Raw genomic sequence first — 21,415 nt, forward strand, 5'->3', positions numbered from 1 at the left:
TCTCTACTTTTCTACCACTTCAGTCTCTACATATCTTCAGCTATATGGATTTGCTATATGAAGAACCTGACTGCTACTTCTTCCTTAAATTCACAATACAAACTCAGGATTTAGGCTTTATCAATCCTGCCCACAGCCCTCTGATAAAAGTCACCCTCAAGAAACACAGAAGAGATCTTTAATGTGACTGAAAGCTAAGGAGGCAAACCTCAGCATACATTACTGCACTACTGCTAGGGAGTGCACCTTCTTGGAGCATGGTGTCACAGTGAGGAATGAAGAAACATATAAGGCTGCTGGAGTGTTAGGCTATAAAAAGCAAAGAGTGATTTGACTTTACTAGAGCAAAACTAGGATGCCAAATAGAGACTCTCTTTAAATCTATTCTGTCACAATTTCACTTTGGTTCTTTAGTTCTTCTTGTTTACTATTTCATTCTCAGAACAGTCAAAATATAAACCTTCATTGCCAGCAAACTGTGAGATCAACTCTTCAGAAAGAAGAAATCTTACTTCCTTTAGAAGATAAAAATCCACAAGGCACTTTAAGTGCATTTCAAAGATAAAAAGTGCTTTGAATTCTACAGAAGACTGCTGTCAAAAGTCTCTGCATTGATACCAGCCCAGTTACCTCTCCAGCACTGTAGCTACGGAGTCGCTGAAGATGTTGCCTGTGAGTCAGGTGATTGGGGAGGCGACCATTCTGCAGTGGGATCCTGGGATCTATGAAAGTGGTGGCACGGCTGTTGTGGTCCACGAAGAAAGACTGAAACACACAGGAGCAATGCTTTATTGTAACAGGACTGCCAGCAATGTGGCACTCATTTGCTTCACGATGCTACTGTGGCATCACAAAGTGAAAAGCACCGGGCTGTGTGGGAAGAAATACCCTGTTCAGCAAGCACCAGTCAAGGCTCCTGGAAAATACCTGAAGCTATGTAGGTCAAAATCATGTGTAATGATCATGAAGTAAACAAGACAGAAGAGAATAAAACTGCTGGGGAACACTGCTTCAGCTGGTTTGGTGGTTCCAGAAGTCAGCAGAACTTCACTGGAAGCAGAGACACTAGGCCAAATTTTGCAGTCATGACAGATCTAGACTCTGGCTTAAACTGTTTTGTTAATCCAGTGCTGCCTTGGCCTCGGCTATGGTGTGATGTTCCACGGACAGCTAGAGGCTCACCACCATGCTTTGGAACACTGACTCTCGAAGCTTCCTTTCTAAGACAACTCTGCTTGCTGCTTGTGCCTTTTAAACCAAACCTTCACCAATCCTGAGTGAAGGAGGCAGGAGCCCTCAGCAGTCACGCAGCCTGACGAGCGATCAGTTTTGCTGGCGCTCTCTTACCTTGCCCTGCTGGTCAGTTTTTATCTCCCAGCCACGAGGAAGCTCCAGCCGAGTGTCAGCAAACATGTTGATAAAATTGACCAGGTCTCTGTTGTGCTGATAGCGCTCAAAGTTACGAGCATCTCTACGGATCTTCAGTATCATATGCTTCAAGCAGGTGCTGTTCGTGAAGACTCGGTAGGCACTCTGTGGGGTGGCAAACAGCAGTGAGCAAAACCAGGCCTGGTGTCACAGCAACATACTTGCTTATTTCATGAGACATATGCCTCAAGAACTCAAACAAACTTTCTTAGGCTCAAGAACTGATTCCATCTCATTGTTTTGATCTGAATGACTACTTTCCATTGTAGCCAGGTGGGGGTGGCCTCGTCTCCCAGGCAACTAGCAATAGAACAAGGGGACACAGTCTCAAATTGTGCCAGGGGAGCTATAGGCTGGATGTTAGGAGGAAGTTCTTCACAGAGAGAGTGATTGGCATTGGAATGGGCTGCCCAGGGAGGTGGTGGAGTCACCGACCCTGGAGGTCTTCAAGAAAGGACTGGATGAGGCACTTAGTGCCATGGTCTGGTTGACTGGCTAGGGCTGGGTGCTAGGTTGGACTGGATGATCTTGCAGGTCTCTTCCAACCTTGCTGATTCTATGATTCACATAGAATCATAGAATATAGAATGTCAGGAGATGGAAGGGACCTCAAAAGATCATCTGGGCCAGCCCCCACTACCTAGAGAAGCTCACACTGGAATTCATCTAGAGGGTTCTTGAGTATCTCCAGAGAGGGAGACTCAACAATCTCCCTGGGCAGCCTGTTCCAGAGCTCCAAAACCCTCACAGGGAAAAAATTCTTCCTTAGGTTCACATGGAACCTCTTATGCCTCAACTTCCTCCCACTGCCCCTTGTCCTGTCACTGGGCATCACCAAGAAGAGACTGGCTCTAACTTCCTGGCACTCATCTCTTACGTATTTATAAACATTAATGAGGTCACTCCTTTGGAATGAGATTTAACAAGGCCAAGTGCAGAGTTATGCACTTTGGCCACAACAACCCCAAGCAGTGCTAGAGGATGGGGACAGAGTGGCTGCAGAACAGCCAGGAAGAAAGAGACCTGGGGGTGCTGGTAGACAGTAAGCTGAACATGAGCCATCAGTGTGCCCAGGTGGGCAAGAGAGCCAATGGCATCCTGGCCTGCATCAGGAACAGTGTGGCCAGCAGGACAAGGGAGGTTATTCTGCCCCTGTGCTCAGCACTGGTCAGGCCACATCTTGAGTGCTGTGGCCAGTTCTGGGCTCCTCAATTCAAGAGAGATGTTGAGGTGCTGGAACATGTCCAGAGAAGGGCAACAAAGCTGGTGAGGGGCCTGGAGCACAGCCCTATGAGGAGAGGCTGAGGGAGCTGGGGGTGTGCAGCCTGCAGAAGAGGAGGCTCAGGGCAGACCTCATTGCTGCCTACAACTACCTGAAGGGAGGCTGTAGCCAGGTGGGGTTGGGCTCTTCTGACAGGTGACCAGCAACAGAACTACGGGACCCAGTCTCAAGTTGTGCTGGGGGAGGTCTAGGCTGGATGCTAGGAGGAAGTTCTTGCCAGAGAGAGTGATTGGCATTGGAATGGGCTGCCCAGGGAGGTGGTGGAGTTGCCATCCCTGGAGGTGTTCAAGACTGGCTGAGGCACTTAGTGCCATGGTTTAATTGACTGGATAAGGCTGGGTGCTAGGTTGGACTGGATGATCTTGGAGGTCTCTTCCAACCTGGCTGATTCTATGCTATGCTAAGACTTCTATGCTATGCTTAGTCTCCTCCTCTCCAAGCTGAAAAGCCCCAGCTCCCTCAGTCTTTCCTCATAAGTAACATGTTCAACTTCCTTAACCATTTTTGTGGCTCTTGAGAATACAGTCTTCTGTCTTTCTCCATTTTATTGTGGTGCTGGTGAATATTTTAATTTCAGAGTCAGCCACCTCAAACAACAGACCTCAGGGATCACCCAGAATTCAGAAATACAATTTGGAAAGTGAAACACCCCACATGTCATGCACAACCAGCTCGTGCAGGAGCAGGTGCCTTCCTAACCCAGCCCAGAACGATGATCAGCTACAACACCTCACGTGAAATGCAAGTACTCGTGCCTGTTTCAGCCCTTTCATTGGTCAACAGAAACACTGCTTGTGTGACTGGATGATGCTAGAGAAATGCAGTGACATCTGGGACTGTGTATTTATGTTTTAATTCCAATTGAGATCCACAGAATCATAGAATCAGTCACGGTTGGAAGGGACCACAAGGATCATCTAGATCCAAGCCCCCTGCCATATGGGCAGGGACACCTCACACTAGATCAGGTTGTCAAGAGCCTCATCCAGCCTGGCCTTAAACACCTCATCCAGGGATGAGACTTCCACCACCTCCATGGGCAACCTGTTCCAGGCTCTCCCACCCTCATGGTGAAGAACTTCTTAACATTCAGTCTGAATCTACCCATTTCTTTGTTCCATTCCCCTCAGTCCTTTCGCTCCCTGACATCCTAAAAGTTGCTCCCCAACTTTCTTGTAGGTCCCCTTAAGATACTTGAAAGGCCACAATAAGGTCACCTTGGAGCCGTCTCCTCTCCAGACTGAACAGCCCCAACTCCCTCAGTCTCTCCTCATAGGAGAGGTGCTCCAGCCCTCTCATCATCCTTGTGATCCTTCTCTGGACACACTCCAGCACATCCATGTGTAGGACCGATGAACTTAAGAGGACTGCAGTGCAGATGTCTCCATCTAAGCTTGCTACCTTATTTATGGTCACTTCAGAGCCACAGGACAGAAAGAGGAACTTTCAACAGTCTGTTTTTGGAAGACATGAATCATTTCCTGGAAAGCAGTATTTGTTTCTGCAATGACTACAAAGCATGTCAGATGGAGAGGTTTTCATGAGCTAGATGAACATCACCCCTCAAGCACCAAGCTGTATCTCACAAAGGACATTAAATGCCCTGAAGCAGTTTGAGTTTGCGTTGATCTGGTTGCAGAACAGGAGCCAAAGTGAATCATATTTGTTGCCAAAGAGTGTTCAATGACAGAGAGCCACAAAATACAGTTAGGGTGACAACACAAGTGTGTTCTCATCTGCAGGCTACTCCCGGGGTCATTTATTAAAGGGAAAAAGCTCTTCAAGACAGAGTAGGGAACGTTACACAAACCTGCAACCCTTCTGAGCATTTCACTACAGAGGAAATGAGTATGCTGGTTCTGCTGGCCAGCCCAAAGGATTTAATTACTCACTGAAGTAATAAAGGCTCATTGGAGGACTCTTGTCTCCAGCCAGCTGAGCCCCAGTGTGTGTACCTGTAATCTGTACAGAGAATCTGCTCTAAGAGCTCTGAATTCTCAATTTCTATGTACTTTAACCATTATAATGCAATAAAGCCTTTACAAGTATTATCTTTATTATGCAAGGATTTATCACAGTGGTAGTGCTGAGAAATACTGCCTGCAGCACAGGGTCCCTAATTATGGCAAAGGTAAGTAAAGGTTATGAAATCACAGAGATATGATCTCTACCCTGAAGGTATGACCTGGTTACAACCCAGGAAAACTTCATGATCACAGATTGCTAAGATCCCAGCCTGCTCCATAAGTCACAGTTTGATCTAAGCTGCTACCAATGCCTGAGTTTCACTGGGTGAACAAAAAAAAAAGAGTAGGTTTCTGTCTGAAATAAACTATCTGAAAAATGAGAGCCTTTCCCTTTTAATTCTAACTGCTGGAGAATATTTTCCAATCCCTACTTCACTGGCATAATTAATAGCTTGAAATTTTTAATAGAGGCTTGTGGTTAAAATATTACAACCATGCTATAGGCAGAAGTTATGTGGGCCATTATTTCTGTACAAGTGGAATCTGTATGACCATTTGACAGATGTTGCAATAGATTATTCTGGCTCTCATCTTAGAGACAACTTTATAAGCTCAAACTGAAGGCCTCTCTTGGCTTTTTTTTTTTCATTTCAGTGAGAAATAAAACTGAGATTCAGTCTCTTGTAAGCTGTTCCTCACACCACTATGGAATCAGTTGCTTATTTTGCAAGCAGCTATGCCAAATGAAAATGATATTGCTTCTGGCTATAAATCAGCATGTATCATGCTGTCAATGGAAGAAATTATGTGCACTTCAAAACCTAGTTCAGGTAATGTCAGATGAATGAATACATCCCCTCTTCTGCAAGACTTCATGGACAACAATCTCTGGCAGAGACTTGGAGGTGGAGAGCTGGCTTCGACCCACAAAGTGCCACAGCCAGAACTTGACCCCTGTAGCTACCTAAAGACCTGCACTGAAGCAACTCCTCAAGTGTTTTACTTTCTTTTCCTTTCTAAAAGAAAGGTTATCCTTACCCAGAAATGGATGACTTCCCAAATAGTCAGAAGTCATCTGTAGATGCCTAGTTGAACTGCATTCAAGAATGTCAATGGTACTCTGGGGTCACACTCTTCTTAACAGAAGAGTGCAACCAACAGGTTGAGGGAGGTTCTCCTCCCACCCTACTCTGCCCTGGTGAGGCTCCAGGTAGAGGACTGTGTCCATTTCTGTGGTATTCAGTTCAAGATGGACAGGTAACTAATGGACAGAATACAATGGAGAATCAAAAAGATGCTGGGGGGATTGGAGCATTTAACTTATGAGAAGAGGCTGAGAGATCTGGGTGTACAGGGTTAACCCTCCAGGGGGACTGACCTTAAACCTGACCCTAGGTTTTCTTGACACCTCCCCAGGGGCAGGTCTGAACACCACCAGGTGATTCATGGTTAGCCCACTCCCTCTTCCTGTCTAAAGGTCTATAAAGGCAGGGGGACTGCCTGTTCTCTCTCTCTTTGCATTCCCTGTCTCCCTGCTTACCAGCATCACCATCTTGTTCCTGGTTCTCTTTGTTTTACCACGTGGCCATCACCCACAAGGTGGACAAACTCCTTACTATCAAAATCTGGTTGTATTTACACAGTTTGTATTTGCTTTCCCTTCCCTATACCTTTGTAGCTTCCCTACCTCAGATACCTTTTTAATTTATTGTTCATTTTTTCTTTTTAACTTCCACATCAAAGTGAGATTCATTTATTTGGGTGTGCTTACCTTTTCCTCTCTCTACATCTAACTCCTTTCTTCAGGGAAAGAAGGGGGAAGAGGGAAGGGCACTCTATAAATTGTTCTTTGGTTCTATCAAATTTATTTCAGTCTCTGGGAATTTAAACTAGAATCAAGGCACTGGGGCTCTCTAGCCTGGAGGAGAGAAGGCTGAGAGGGGATCTTATCAATGTTTATCAATATCTAAAGGGTGGAGTCATGAAGATGGGGCCGGGCTGTTGTAATGATGGTCAGTGATAGGACAGTGGGCACAAACAGGAATGCAGGAGGTTGAACTTAAGGGAAAAATTTTTTTCCTCTGAGGGTACTGGAGTAGGCTGCCCAGAGAGGTTGTGAAGTTTCCTTTGAAGATGTTTAAAACTTGCCTGGACACGCTCCTCTGCAGTCTGTTTTAGGTGAACCTGCCTTAGCAGGGGCATTGGACAAGATGGTCCCTGAAGGTCCCTTCCAACCCCCACCATTCTGTGATTCTGTAATACAGAAAAGTAGGACTGCATCTCCTTGTGAGATCACCCTATCTGCTTCCTTCTGTCATTCCATTTTTCCTGCTCCACACCAGGTTTGCAAGAAAACATGCAGGTCTGTTGTGTTAACAGAGAATAAAAAGTGATTTGAATGTTGAAAATTCACTTTCATTCTTATATCTTAATCTGACTTGTCAGTCTTTCTTTCACTGCATTATGCCCACCTGTGTCTCAGGAGTGAAAACTACAGGAGTTAATCACTTTTCCCCTCTATTTCCCTCAGCAATGGCAGTGTCTGAGTAAGATTTCTCAGGAACGTGGCATGAAAAGCAACAACCTCACTACCTGCAGCAAAAAGACAACAGCACCAGCCAAGCTGAAAGCAACGGCTCCTGCCTACTGTGGAAGGATACCATTAATGAGCTCTTCTGTACCTGGGAATTCCTCATGTGAGGCAGAAACCCAGCAAAATTCTCCTAGGAGCAGCCTGTCTGTACCATCCACTACCTGGTCTGGTGCTCAGGAAGGACAACTGATTTGCAAGTCACACCACACAAATTCATGATGCGTTCTCCCCCAAAAACCTGAGGCATAGTATCTGGATTCAGAAACCTATAGCATGAGAGAGCAAATCTGAATTACTCACGTAGTTTGCATGCAGCACAGTGAAGAACTCGGGATTGGTGATGAACTTCACAGCTGGAGACTGCAGCAACAAGGTGATTTTTTGAGAATTCACAGGAGAAAGGGAACCTTCCCTCCTAACCTCTGGACAGAAGTGAAAAAGACAGCACAATTTTATCAATGCAGTGGAAAGCACAGTCTGCTAATTAACTTCCAATGAATGGCTGAAATAGTGGCAGTACAACAAAAGTCACCAGCCTGCTCAATGTACCTAACCTTCTTTGTGTTTTTAAAGCCAAGCCTGAAGGCAAACTGGTCAATGTTTTCCTTATGGTTAGTGATGCAGGGCTTACAGCAGCAGGGCAGGAGCTGCATGCTTTTCTCTACTGTTTGTTATAAAGCTCTGTGACACATCCCCTGCTGCTTCTGAATATTATTGTGACCACAATAGATTTTACCAGCTGATGATTTGGTTTTTTGCCACCCAGGTCCTGACTGGCTCCCCCCACTGCCAATTTTTGAGAGATCTGATTTCCCAGTCCGTCTTAAAAGCATTTAGAAACAAGACTGGTTTAATGAAGCCCCCTGCTCAGCCACTCACATTCATGTTGGTACTGCAAAGCATTGCCCCTTGTTTAATTTTTGGCAAGTCCACAGTTTTGGGAGCTTATATGGTAAAGAAAAGAAATCACAGACACAAAGGGATACCTTTTGATCTGTAGAAATCCATGAAACTCAGGAACAGAAGTCAGCATTTGAGAATGTGACTCTGTAGAAGTGGGAAGTCTTTGACCATCTACAGGCACCAGAAAAATGCTTCCTACTACGGAATTGTGGCCTGTGTGCAGTCCTGGTGTTTTCAAACACAACCCACCTTTGATTTGCAGTCCAAGGAAACTGAATGCAGATGTCACCAACAGAATAAAGATAGATTCTCTCTCTTTTTTTACCCCCAATCAATTATCACTTTTCTTCCCGCTAGAGACCTCTTAGTTTATCTACTTAAAACTGCAGACTGGATCCATTGCTGGGGATAAATTACTTTTACTGCCTGTGAATCTGGATTTATACATCTACATTGTGTTCCTTCTGATATCTTCCTTTTAAATTAAAAGGCAAACAGCAAATAGATCTTACTGTGGGCTTTTCTTATCCTAGTGTGGTTTACACCACCCTTGATCTTTTAATTCTTGGCATTTTCTACAACATTGACTTTTTACTTCTAAACTATCTATAGCAAAAACCATTTCCTAATCATTTAAGATGACACATATCATATTCATTAGCTCTGTGTGGTCAAAACAAAAGAAGTGAGTGTTACATAATAAACTGACCTACTCAGTGGTAGCAATTCCTATTAAACTACTATTTCATTATCTAGGCTATTATACTAAATGATTACAACTAATGACTAACATTACCCACAATTTCAAGTTTAGTGATACCATGTGTACCCCATTTCCATTTCAGCTATTAGCAGAGAGGACTGGCTTCTCCCTCTAAGACCCAGCATAGGCAACAGGCTCCCATAAATGGCAAAGCAAAGGATTGCAACGAAACTTTGAATATCAAACATTAAACATTCTTGATCAGAAGAGATTTTTAAGTTTAAAACACCTAATGGATCAGGAAAACAAAAAGGCCACATGGAGTATTTGTCTAAACTTGTTTAAAAGAAGAGTCTCCTATTTCTCTGTGTAATTCTCCCTTTTTCAGTATGGAACACTAAGAAAATTCAAGCAGATGTGCTGGTTCCTTCCCTTTGCCAATGCTGCTAACAGAGGGATGGCAAAAAGATGGCAAGAAGTCAGATTTACTTCCAGCAAACAACACAGAACACAAAATCAGGTGAGAATGACCAAAAGGAAGAGAGAACTGCAGTGCAAATTCTCAAACAAGGTTTGAAGCACTTATTTTTCCATGTCCACAAGTTACATAGTGAACAGTAGTCTGACTTACGGTGTTTCTTACCTGAGACACTGAGGCTATGGTTTCACAACTGTTTGAAGAACATATGACTTGTATGAAGAGTTTCCTGCCCTCACATCATAGAATCATGCAGGTTGGAAGAGACCTCCAAGATTATCCAGTCCAACCTAGCACCCAACCCTATCCAGTCATCTAGACCATGGCACTAAGTGCCTCATCCAGTCTTTTCTTGAACACCTTGAGCTCTGTGGTAAAGGGTTGGACTTGATGATCTGTGAGGTCTCTTCCAACCCTGATGATACTGTGATACTGTGTGATACCTCCAGGGACAGTGACTCCACCACCTCCCTGGGCAGCCCATTCCAATGCCAATCACTCTCTGACAACACCTTCCTCCTAACATCCAGCCTATACTTCCCCCAGCACAACTTGAGACTGTGTCCCCTTGTTCCATTGCTGGTTGCCTGGAAGAAGAGAGCAAACCCCACCCAACTGCCCTAGATACTCTGTTCTTTCCTGTATTGACACTCATTTTTGCCCTGTCATCTAGTGAGCCAGGACTAACCTGGCAGTAAATCAAACATTAAGCACAAGCAGCAAGGTTATTTTTCAGGTAGATTAGGTCAGTGCTCTGGTATGGGGTCTTGTAACATGTTATTGATGAGCAAAATGACAGCTGTGTCTCCTTCAGTGGCAGCTCTCACTTAGCTCATAGCTATCACAGAACTGCAGCTTTAAGAGCACAAGTATTTCATACCTGATGTCAGGACCCCCACAGGTGTGACCATACAGACAACTGTGGCAGTGCAAAACCCATGTCCAGAAAGAATAAACTGCAATGCCCCAAGATAAATACCACACTGCAGCAAAAATAAGGCAGTGCCACTTCTGCAGCTACTAAGGTGAATTAAAAACCAGATGACTTTTTCATTTTAATTTCCAACAGCCCTTTACTAAGGTAAAAATGCTTTGCCTGTCTTAGTAGAACTGAGGTCCTTTGTGTATAGCTTTGGATCTAAAAGTTTCAAGCCTGAAGCTCTGTTCTTTTAATTAGTTTCTGCAACCCAGTATAACAAAGTTCCACTCTGCCATGGAAATGCATGTTTCCCCAGAACTGAAGGTCAGCACTGAATGGCACTGAAGATGCCACTCAGTAGTTTCTTCCTCCATACCTGAGTTTGGCTGGGAAGGCTCAGCCTCAGAGTCACTCCCTCCTCCAGCAGGAACTCTCTCCACCCTGTTGTTCACTACAGCATCATCTTCAGTCCGCTCTGTTGCAATGGTTCGCTGGATATTTTGGTACCTACAATCAGGGAAAGGAACAACATGCTTTAGTGAACAGGATAGCCCCCTGGTGGCTTTTTACCTTAAAGCTGAGTTTGAATGATTCTGGTAATTCCATCTTCAGCACACAACAGTCAGAGCACACTTGACTCTTCAACTGATGCAGATATTCACATCTGAGTCAATTGTTACTCTCTAAATATGGCATTTTGCACTGACTATCAAATAGCTACAATGGGTGCAAAGCTAAGAATACTCAAAGGTCAAATTTACACAGATGTTTAGGCTACAGGTTGCAAATAGGCTTCCCTTTAAAACATCTGGAAGTCTGGAACCTCAGTCTACTGGTGGATCATCGTTCAGCCTCTCATTTAGTCATAACCCATGAAGTAAGGATCAATTCTGTGATGTGCTCAGTACCCTTCAGTCTTATTATTACAGTGTTGGATGGACATGCACAACCCTAAAGGTAAAGGCTATTAAGAATTTATGATGATACTGCATGGCCAGCAGCTGGGAGCACTTCCACTGTGGCAGGCAATATGTACTGTAGTCTAGTGGGTAGTGTGATCTCAGAGAGCTACAGTCTAACTGATATGACACACAGAGAAAAGAAGAATAAGATGTAACATATGAGCTGAGTGAGCAGCCTAAGGATGCAAGTGCTAAGTCCTTTTTGGAAATCAGTGGAATTGGGCACTTAGCTGGACCACAAGGAAGAGAAAATGACACACAAATAATCAAATTATAGTGAGAAGAACAACAGAAGAAAATAAAAACCCAGAATAAAACCCTGCAAATACATCTAGGAATCTGTAATGTAATTTCCATGTTAAGCATGGAACTAATTGCCACATTATTTTATGTCCATGGGACTAATCGTGGTCTTAGTGATGAACCCAATCTTAAATAGTTCAGTAGATCAGGAATAAAGTATATACCTGGCACTGCACAAAGCAAATTCTGCTTAACTTGTTCACTCACACAGATGAGTAAGATTAGAGATCAAGATTTTTTTGGTTCTACTGGCAAGCTGTCAAGTTAAGTCTACATATTGAATATGTAATTCATATACAGTTAGAAAATGAAAGTGTAGGGAGAATAAAAGAGAGAGAGGGAGAATAAAAGAGAGAGAATAAAAGAGAGAGAGACAATAAAAGAGAGAGAGACAATAAAAGAGAGAGAGGGAGAATAAAAGAGAGGGAGAATAAAAGAGAGAGAGGGAGAATAAAAGAGAGAGAGGGAGAATAAAAGAGAGAGAGGGAGAATAAAAGAGAGAGAGGGAGAATAAAAGAGAGAGGGAGAATAAAAGAGAGAGAGGGAGAATAAAAGAGAGAGAGGGAGAATAAAAGAGAGATAATAAATAGGTATTCTTAATTATTTTAATTAGCTTTTACTCCAAACCAGTATTCTGCATCCTTATTTCTGTCTTACATTTCCATATGTACACAAACCAGGATGTGTTTACTGTCTGCATTTAATCTCACCCAGCATTATTTGTCTCTCATTTTTCTGACTTAGACTGTTTTTTCTTTCTTCAAGTTCTGACTTACAAATATTACTTAGTTTTTCTCTCTCTGTTAATGCATACTTCATTCCAAAAGTGAAATTACTCATCAGTTAGTTGCTCAAAGTGACATGAGATCATTAAAGACAAGCTGTTAAAATTTGGCTTTTACATCTCTTAAGAGATAGCATCTCCAGTAGCTCATGCTAACCCAATCTTGGGCAGAAGGGATGGAGATAATTAAGAAAAATAATTAAAGTTTCAGTAGATTTATGCTAAATTTTCACAGCACTACATGTGCCCTCCAGTATCCAAAGCCATTTGAAACTCCATTTAATGTACACTTGGACAGTTTAAGTAAGCAGCCACCTTTACAAGGCAATTCTGATAGCAGGTTTCACAATAACCTGAATTTACTGCAGTTTTAAAGCCTTTGTTTTAGACCTACATTTTTATTCACTTGACTGCAGGCAACTGAATGAACTTTCCATTCCAGTACTGGAGGAGTTTTACAACACCCACATGTAATGGAAAAGGAGGGGAAGAAGTTCATATAATCAAGGAATATAAGCATGTATATTAAAAAAAAAACCCAACCTTGTAAGCTTCAATTTAATTAGATGGTAGAAAATCCCTGCTGGCAAACCCTGAAGAGTAACACTAGCTGTATGCCAACAACAGGCTACGCTTTTCTTTTGGGGCTCAATACTATAAAACCTTATATAAATACCAGAAAATGCCAAAGTAATTGGAGAAAACATTGAAAGTGCAATGCCTCTGGAAATTCCAGTCTCCTTTCAAAGTGATTTGTCAAAGAAATGAAGGTTTAGAAATACCATATTGAACTATTAGGGTTATAATTTATGGTGCTTCTTGCCTTTTAAGTTAGGGCAAAGCCAAGTCTAGTTACATGTATGCTGCTAGCATCCTTCCAATAGAGCTTTAACAACAATTGTTGTTAGCTGTTCTGCTAACAAGTAAGAAAGTCAGGTAGCAGTGTGAAAAGCTGGCATGTCTTCAAAATAAGAAGTATGGATGTCTCAAGGGAGTTTGCCCAACACCTGGATTCCAGTTTTGCATTCCCTGTAGCCTCAAATCGTTCACACAGCTAATGGGAAGCTTGAAGCACAGAAGAAAAGCAGAACTAGGCTCAATCACAGCTATGGTGTTTTGTTTTTTTCAGGCTGAGTTTCCAAAGCTTTGTGGTTTTGGCTGGGCTGGAAATGGCCAAGGTTCCTTGTAATATTTTGGTCTTTCCATTCCATTCCCTTCTACAAATGAAACCAGGAAGCCAAAAAGTGAGTAGATGGGTTTAAAAAGAAAAGTCACCAGGGTTTTTCAAATTGTGAAGTGATTTTGAATCCAAATTTTGTTTGAGGTTAAAGCAAAAAGTTCAGGCTGCTGCTAATTCTATCAGCAAGGCCAATGTTTGCTGTTTCTTCACTTAAAGTGATTCTCAGGTGTGTTTGCAGGAGAACATTTCAAACAATGAAGTTTGAAATGCAGCAAAACAGTATTTCCCAAGTGAGTGATTAAAACAACGCCTGAACCATTAATTAGAAGTGGTTTTCCTCACAGTCCTGAAATCTGTGGACATGAAATTCAAGAAAAGACTGGATGAAGCACTCAGTACCATGGTTTAGTTGAGTGGATAGGGCTGGGTGCTAGGTTGGACTGGATGAGCTTGGAAGTCTTTTCCAACCTGGCTAATTCTAAATATTCAAAGTTTTCTTCAGGACAGTAATAATTATTAATAGTATAACAGCCACATTGAAAATATAGAAGTGACTTGCCACTGGACTAATACTCAGAGCTTCAGTATGAATCTCTTACTAGAATTTTGGCAAAATGTTCCCAATTTGGGAAGATCAGGAGACCTCAGCATTCAGCTTCTCAAATCATTAGAGCTCTGGCAGAGAGTGGTGAACCATCAGCTTTTTTTTCCTCTGTCCTAAGAATCATAGAATCAACCAGGTTGGAAGAGACCTCCAAGCTCATCCAGTCCAACCTAGCACCCAGCCCTATCCAGAAGCCATGACAGTTCATGTTTAACAAGTTGCAAAGTGCTTAGTCTCTAATGGGACTCTGGTAGGGATAAATACACCATGTAGAAACCCCTCCATACTTCTCCTCATGTTGTAATGGGGTATAGGAATACTAAACACAGAGAGAGTCAAAGAATGTTGATTCTCAAGTCAAACCAGTGATAATCAAGTCATAAGCAAGAAAGCTAAGCAGTCTACAAGAAAACATGGAATAAAAGTTTGGAGCAAGGAGGTCAGAAGGAGAGTGCCTATCCTTCAGCAGCTGCTGAGACAGTTGGTTTCATGATTAACCTGCATGAATAGAACGGAAAATTGCTCCACAGATACAAGAACTTTTGCCTTTCCTGGATGCGCTGCACTTAGAATCATAGAGTACAAAATGGTTTGTGTTGGAAGGGACATTTAGAGGTCATCTATCCCAGCCCCACCACAGCTGGCAGTGACATCTTTAAGTAGATCACAGTATCACCAAGGTTGGAAAAGACCTCACAGATCATCAAGTCCAACCCTTTACCACAGAGATCAAGGCTAGACCATGGCACCAAGTGCCACGTCCAATCCTGCCTTGAACAGCTCCAGGGACGGCGACTCCACCACCTCCCCGGGCAGCCCATTCCAGTGTCCAATGACTCTCTCAGGGAAGAACTTTCTCCTCACCTCCAGCCTAAATCTCCCCTGGCATAGCTTGAGGCTGTGTCCTCTCGTTCTGGTGCTGGCCACCTGAGAGAAGACAGCAACCTCCTCCTGGCCACAACCACCCCTCAGGTAGTGGTAGACAGCAATAAGGTCTCCCCTGAGCCTCCTCTTCTCCAGGCTAACCAATCCCAGCTCCCTCAGCCTCTCCTCGTAGGGCTGTGCTCAAGGCCTCTCCCCAGCCTCGTCGCCCTTCTCTGGACACGCTCAAGCATCTCAATGTCCCTCCTAAACTGGGGGGCCCAGAACTGAACACAGGACTCAAGGTGAGGTCTAACCAGTGCAGAGTACAGGGGCAGAATGACCTCCCTGCTCCTGCTGACCACACCATTCCTGATGCAGGCCTGTCCAACCTGACCTTGAATGGTTCCAGGGATTGGGCATCTACCACCTTTCTGGGCAACCTGTGTCAGTGTTTCACCACCCTCAGTGTAAAAAATGTCTTCCTTAAATCTAATGTAAGCCTCCCTCTCTTTTAGTTTAAAGCCACTACCCCTTGGTCCTGTTGAACTCACTAACTTCAAACAAACCCCAAACCACAGAACACCTGATGTATGCCCACCACAGAGCTTTCTGCTTTCTATGGTAAGTAACTTGCTTAAGTGGCAGCCAAACAGTCTGAGCTTTGTCAGGGTTCAAATCCCTCTCCAAGACAAATGCTAACAGCAGAGACGTCATGTGAATCCCTTGAAAGAGCTGACACTAAACAGTGACTTTCTTTAGTTCGTATTACCATGAACATGGCAGCTTCACACAGTGTGAGGAAAGCTATAATGAGGGGAGCAGGCTCTTTCACTTCTGTATGACATAACCTGTGTTATGAAATACTATCCAGTGGTGAAAAACAGAGAAATCCTTCCAGAGTGCATTGATGGTGTAGACTTAACTTGCAAAACAACCACTTTAAGAAGGCTGTTTTGCTCTTCACAAGTTAAACTAGCTTTCTAGTTGTTATCATTCAGGGCCTAGCTCTCCTTAACCACAGTAACTCCCAAATTATTCTGCACTCTGAAATGAGTACTTTGAAACTCTGCATCCTTCTCTCAGCTGCAGATCTTTCTCTTAGCATGGAAACAAAGACCATAAAAAAACTTTGGTGGCATTTTCCCATGCTACAATTAGAATGTAATTTCAGTTTTGCTTGTCTTTTTCTAGAAACCATATCATTACAGCAAGTGAGGAATTAAAACTACCCAAAAAACCTTTCCTGAAATAAAAAAAGAAAGACTTGTTGACCAGCTGTTTATTTTTCAGCTTTCCTCTTAGATTCAGCCTGAAAAGCAAACATGAGAAGGAAATGATAAACAAATCTATGTGTGGAGTAGTCAAACAAAGGGAAAACTTCTGCCATGTTAAAAGATATCTCAGCCAGCTCAGAATGAACTTGACAGATTTACAGGGCTCAACATAACACTAAGCAGATCTGTCTCCATCTAGAAATGTGTACAGCAGAGCAGTGCTCTGCGCTGGAAAAGGAGACAGACTTTTCAACAGGCCTAATTAGCCTGAGCAGAAATGCTGCACTGATATGGCAACATTAGTTCAACAACAGTCAGCTCAGAAACCACTACAGTCTAGCACCAACTGCTGACCCATGCATACCACTCTTAGAGATCAATAGCAAAATCATAGAATCATAGAATCAACCAGGTTGGAAGGGACCTCCAAGATCATCCAGTCCAACCTAGCACCCAGCCCTATCCAATCAACCAGACCATGGCACTAAGTGCTTCATCCAGGCTTTTCTTGAAGACCCCCAGGGACGGTGCCTCCACCACCTCCCTGGGCAGCCCATTCCAATGCCAATCACTCTCTCTGGGAAGAACTTCTTCCTAACATCCAGCCTAGACCTACCCTGGCACAACTTGAGACTGTGTCCCCTTGTTCTATTGCTGGTTACCTGGCAGAAGAGGCCACCCCCCACCTGGCTACAATGCCCCTTCAGGTAGTTGTAGACAGTAATAAGATCACCCCTGAGCCTCCTCTTCTCCAGGCTAAACAGGCCCAGCTCCCTCAGCCTCTCCTTATAGGGTTTGTGCTCCAGACCCCTCACCAGCTTTGTTGCCCTTCTCTGGACATGTTCCAGCACCTCAACATCTTTCTTGAATTGAGGGGCCCAGAACTGGACACAGCACTCAAGGTGTGGCCTGACCAGTGCTGAGGACAGGGGCAGAATAACCTCCCTTGTCCTACTGGCCACACTGTTCCTGATGCAGGCCAGGATGCCATTGGCTCTCTTGGCCACCTGGGCACACTGCTGGCTCATCTTCAGCTTACTATCTATCAGTACCCCCAGGTCCCTTTCCTCCTGACTGCTCTCCAGCCACTCAGTCCCCAGCCTGTAGCGCTGCTTGGGGTTGTTGTGGCCAAAGTGCAGAACCCTGCACTTGGCCTTGTTAAATCTCATCCCATTGGCCTCTGCCCACCCATCCAGCCTGTCCAGGTCCCTCTGCAGGGCTCTCCTACTTTCCAACAGATCAACACCTGCTCCTAGCTTGGTGTCATCTGCAAACTTACTGATGCTGGACTCAATCCCCTCGTCCAGGTCATCAATAAAGATATTGAACAGGACTGGGCCCAGCACTGATCCTTGGGGAACACCACTAGTGACTGGCTGCCAACTGTGACTCTGTCTTTTGGGAGTTATTTCAAACAGGGCTTTTGAGAGCCATTTCTCTTTTCAAATTTGCAAAAATGTTTTCCAAAAGCCTCTTCTTGCTGTTGGAAGCATTTTTTGTCTCATATCCTAGGTAAAGCAGTCAGAACAAAAACCAAAACCAAACAACAAAAAGAGGTAGCAGACAGGACACTTCATTGCCCAGCACAGTGGCACAGATCTGCCCCAGTCTAGATAAGGACACATATTTCTGTCGTGTCTGTATGAGGAAGGACCTCTCTGGAGATGTTCAAGGACAGGTTGGATGGGACCTTGAGCAACCTGGTCCAGTGGAAGGTGTCCCTGCCAATGGCTGGGGGGGTTGGAAACAGATGAACTTTAAAGTCCCTTCCAACTCAAACCCTTCTGTGATTCTATGAGATCTTTCACTCAACAGCACTTCTCACGTGGGCACACCTGGGTACCAGACACCCTCAGCACGTACACCAGCAGGTTGGAAGAGATCGGTGATGCGGACAGGAACATGTGCACTGGACTTGAACAAGGAGGAAAGAGGAATCCTTAGGGAGCAGAGGAGGTGCACTGGGAAAGGCAGGAGGTTGCTGGGGCAGTAGATCTGTAAGGACTCACCGTCGGTTCAGCTGCTCCATTTGCTGGATGGAGCCAGACCTGTGGATCCCATCTGGCGTTGCCGCAGCTGTGGGGCGCTGCCACGTGGTGGTTCGGTTGACGTGATCCACGTAGAACACCCTCCCGTGGCTGTCTATCCGAGCTTCCCAATCTAGGGTTGGAAAGAAAGGAAGGGGTGATGGTGTCAGTGTGATGCCTTCCAGAAAGCTTAACTGTGGGAGATACAGACAGACAGACATCCGTGGCCACAGACAGGGTATACACACACCAGAGGCACCATGTACAGCCTACAGGTGTGCAATACACATCACGTGTGTGTACTCAAAGTATACATTCAATGTGTATAGATACTATGTGCTTATCCAGAGAGATGTATATGCAGACCTGCATACACATAAACATTTCACACACAGCACATGGGCAGCCTATGGGACTGACTGCCATAGACTACAAAACACAAGTGACAGAGTGGCTACACGTTTTTGAAGGGCTGGATAATTTTACAGCTAGTAGTTGGCTGGATGCATTGCAGCTCGGGGTAGCCACAAACTGACACTGAGTAGAAAAGGATGACAGCTGAGCTAATGTGGCAAATTTCATGTTTCTCATGTTTTGTTATGTTTCAGAACAAACATGTTTTGGCTCTCTCTTTTTCATAAAGTGGCTTTGAAGGACACCCTGCAGTGATTAAAGGTGGCCCTGAAAACTGATTGCAGCCTGGTTGGATGTACGCTTAGCAATCTCTCTGCACAAAGTGTCACAGATCTCTTATTCTCATGAATGTGAATTAGATTGAAAGTTTGCAGTATAGTATTGAGCCTTCTGTCATTATTGCTTCCTGCTAATGTTCATGTTGGCCTGTGAATGAAAACTCAAAGTTACTTGGTATAGGATGGCTGTGGAAAATGGGAATGTTGAGAAACAAAAGTGTCTGGAAGAGGAGAAATTCAGGAGTTAGCTAGCAAAGCCACATACCAAATTGGTTGGAATGTATGGAGTAGTGATATAAATCAGGCTTCCTAGCTTCATATTTCTACATGATCCATCAGCTGATGACATATCCATGTAAATATATGCACATACCTTCTGCATGTGTTTATATACAAACCTCACTCACATTCACACACAAATGCACATATGGTGATTACCTTTGGGGGCAAACACTTCCTCTTACTGCCATATTCTTACTATGGAGTCCTCCTCCCTGATGACACCACTCCTTCTTCTATGGTTTTCTATGATCAAATTCAGGATCAGATGGATTTCACACTTCATGTATTTTTATCTCCTGCTCTCTAAGAGCAGGAGAGAAGCTGTACCTCCTCCTGCTGTATCTGAAAATTTGTCCTTCATGAGCAGTTCCCACCACTGGAATGCTGGTCCTGGCTAAATTCAGTTCCTATACCTGGGCTAGCCCCAGCCAGGAGTAGGCTGTCTGAAGTTCATGGCTGGCTGCCTCTGACCCATTAGCCCCACAAACATTAAAAGATGGGCACTAGGAATCCTTAGAGGAATTTTCTGGAAGAGTCCAAAGCAGCAAGAGCCACATACATTTCTTCTTTCAAAACTAAGTGCCTCAAGTCCTTGTAGATACCAAACCTATAATCACAGCACAGGTACACTGTCTCTTCCGTGAACATCACCCTATAATTTTAAGGAGATGACTCTTTCTTCCTCCAACCACATCAAGTTTCCCAAGGATTTTGAAGCTGCTTCAAGAACAAGATTCCAGCTTTGTTAAAACAATGCTTAAAGATAAGACAATGGAAAAAAAGCAGCACATCAAGCACAAGAGATGCACACTGAAGGAAATCAGAATGACAGGTAAGGCAGGCCAAAGGCGAGAACCTTGCTGAGCACAGTCGCTGGTGACAAGTGTACCACCCTGGGTGGGGAACTCAGGAGCTATGCATTATCTGCAATATCCTCAAGGAAGTAATCTTGGCCAGATCAAAGGTGACATGCTGAACCTTAACATCAAGATCTTCATTTTCCTTGCTGCTGTCTGGCAAAGGATAAATCCTAGCCCTCGTTCCACACTACTGCAATATACGTGTAACAAGCTGAGAATAATAAAGGTTGATGGAGAGTTAAAAGCTTGGAGGCAATGCTGCAGGTCCACACTCTAGACAGCCTACAGAAGACACCAACTGGTCATATTGGTCTGAAGCCTGCTGGTGAACACTGAGTAAGAATAACACTACCCAATTACACAGTAAAGCAAGGGTTCCTCACGATTCACCCCTGTGCACTATCAGCTCTAGAGGCTGCACTGCACTGTCTCTCTAATTAAATTTGAGTTCCTAAGCTCTTAAGCTAGGAAGAAACTTGTCCAGAGTTTGAGATCATAGTGAAAACATCAAGTCAGGATCCTGTGGACTGGACAACTTCAGGAAGGTTGTCTCTGGAGATGTATTGGACATCTAACAGCAGTATGTATGGAGTTGTTTAGTCTGAGGGAGGATGAGGAGACCTTCTTGCTCTCAAAAACTGCGTGAAAGGAGGTTGGAGTGAGGTGGCTGTTGGTCTCTTTTCACTAGTAACAAGTGATATAGGACAACAGGAAATGGCCTCAAATTGCACCAGGGAGGTTCAGGTTAGACTTTAGAAGAAACTTCACTGGAAGGGTTTTCAAACACTGGAACAGTGTCCACGGTGGGGGCTGAATCTCTATCCACAGAGGTGTTTAAAAGAAGCAGAAATAAGGTGCTGAGGGGCACAGTTAAGCACCAGACTAAGTTAGGTTATAGTTGGACCCAATGATCTTAAAGATCTGTTCCAATCAAAAAAATTAGAGGATTTTATGTAGAGACACAGACCACATCTGTGTGTGCTGCTTCATGCATTGTTTCATGGACATGCAAGCCTGAAACCAGCTGTATGTCAAATGGCTTTTGAGAAACCTGCAGCACTACTGCTCCTTGCAGCAGCATTTCTTATCAGCTGAATAACTCTTGTCTTGGTCACCCCAGAAGGCTGCCAGAGGGTGACAGGTGCTGATACTTTTGCTGTACACAGGTGGCTGGTACACTTTCTGCCTTCCCACAAGACAACCTGTAAGTCACTGAAGCTGGTACACAATACCAGATTTGTGGACAGACAGATGGATACCTGCACAGAGAGACAAAAGGGTTCACAGGTGAACTGACAGACAGAACTCTC

General features: G+C 44.1%; 1 protein-coding gene across 8 annotated transcripts in view; it reads right to left on the reverse strand.

Moving 5' to 3' along the window:
- Nucleotides 1–21,415, reverse strand: part of HECW1 (HECT, C2 and WW domain containing E3 ubiquitin protein ligase 1) — a 317,934-nt gene that overhangs the window by 61,747 nt on the left and 234,772 nt on the right. For all 8 annotated transcript variants that reach the window (XM_064169530.1, XM_064169529.1, XM_064169533.1 and 5 more), the window contains 5 exons: nucleotides 18,254–18,404; nucleotides 10,650–10,780; nucleotides 7,571–7,692; nucleotides 1,348–1,533; nucleotides 631–765 (listed from right to left, as the gene is read on the reverse strand). In XM_064169530.1, coding sequence (XP_064025600.1) covers nucleotides 631–765; nucleotides 1,348–1,533; nucleotides 7,571–7,692; nucleotides 10,650–10,780; nucleotides 18,254–18,404 — 725 coding nt within the window. The remainder of the gene's footprint in view (nucleotides 1–630; nucleotides 766–1,347; nucleotides 1,534–7,570; nucleotides 7,693–10,649; nucleotides 10,781–18,253; nucleotides 18,405–21,415) is intronic.

The sequence above is a fragment of the Pogoniulus pusillus genome, chromosome 32, assembly GCF_015220805.1.
Source record: "Pogoniulus pusillus isolate bPogPus1 chromosome 32, bPogPus1.pri, whole genome shotgun sequence".
Classification (NCBI taxonomy): domain Eukaryota; kingdom Metazoa; phylum Chordata; class Aves; order Piciformes; family Lybiidae; genus Pogoniulus; species Pogoniulus pusillus.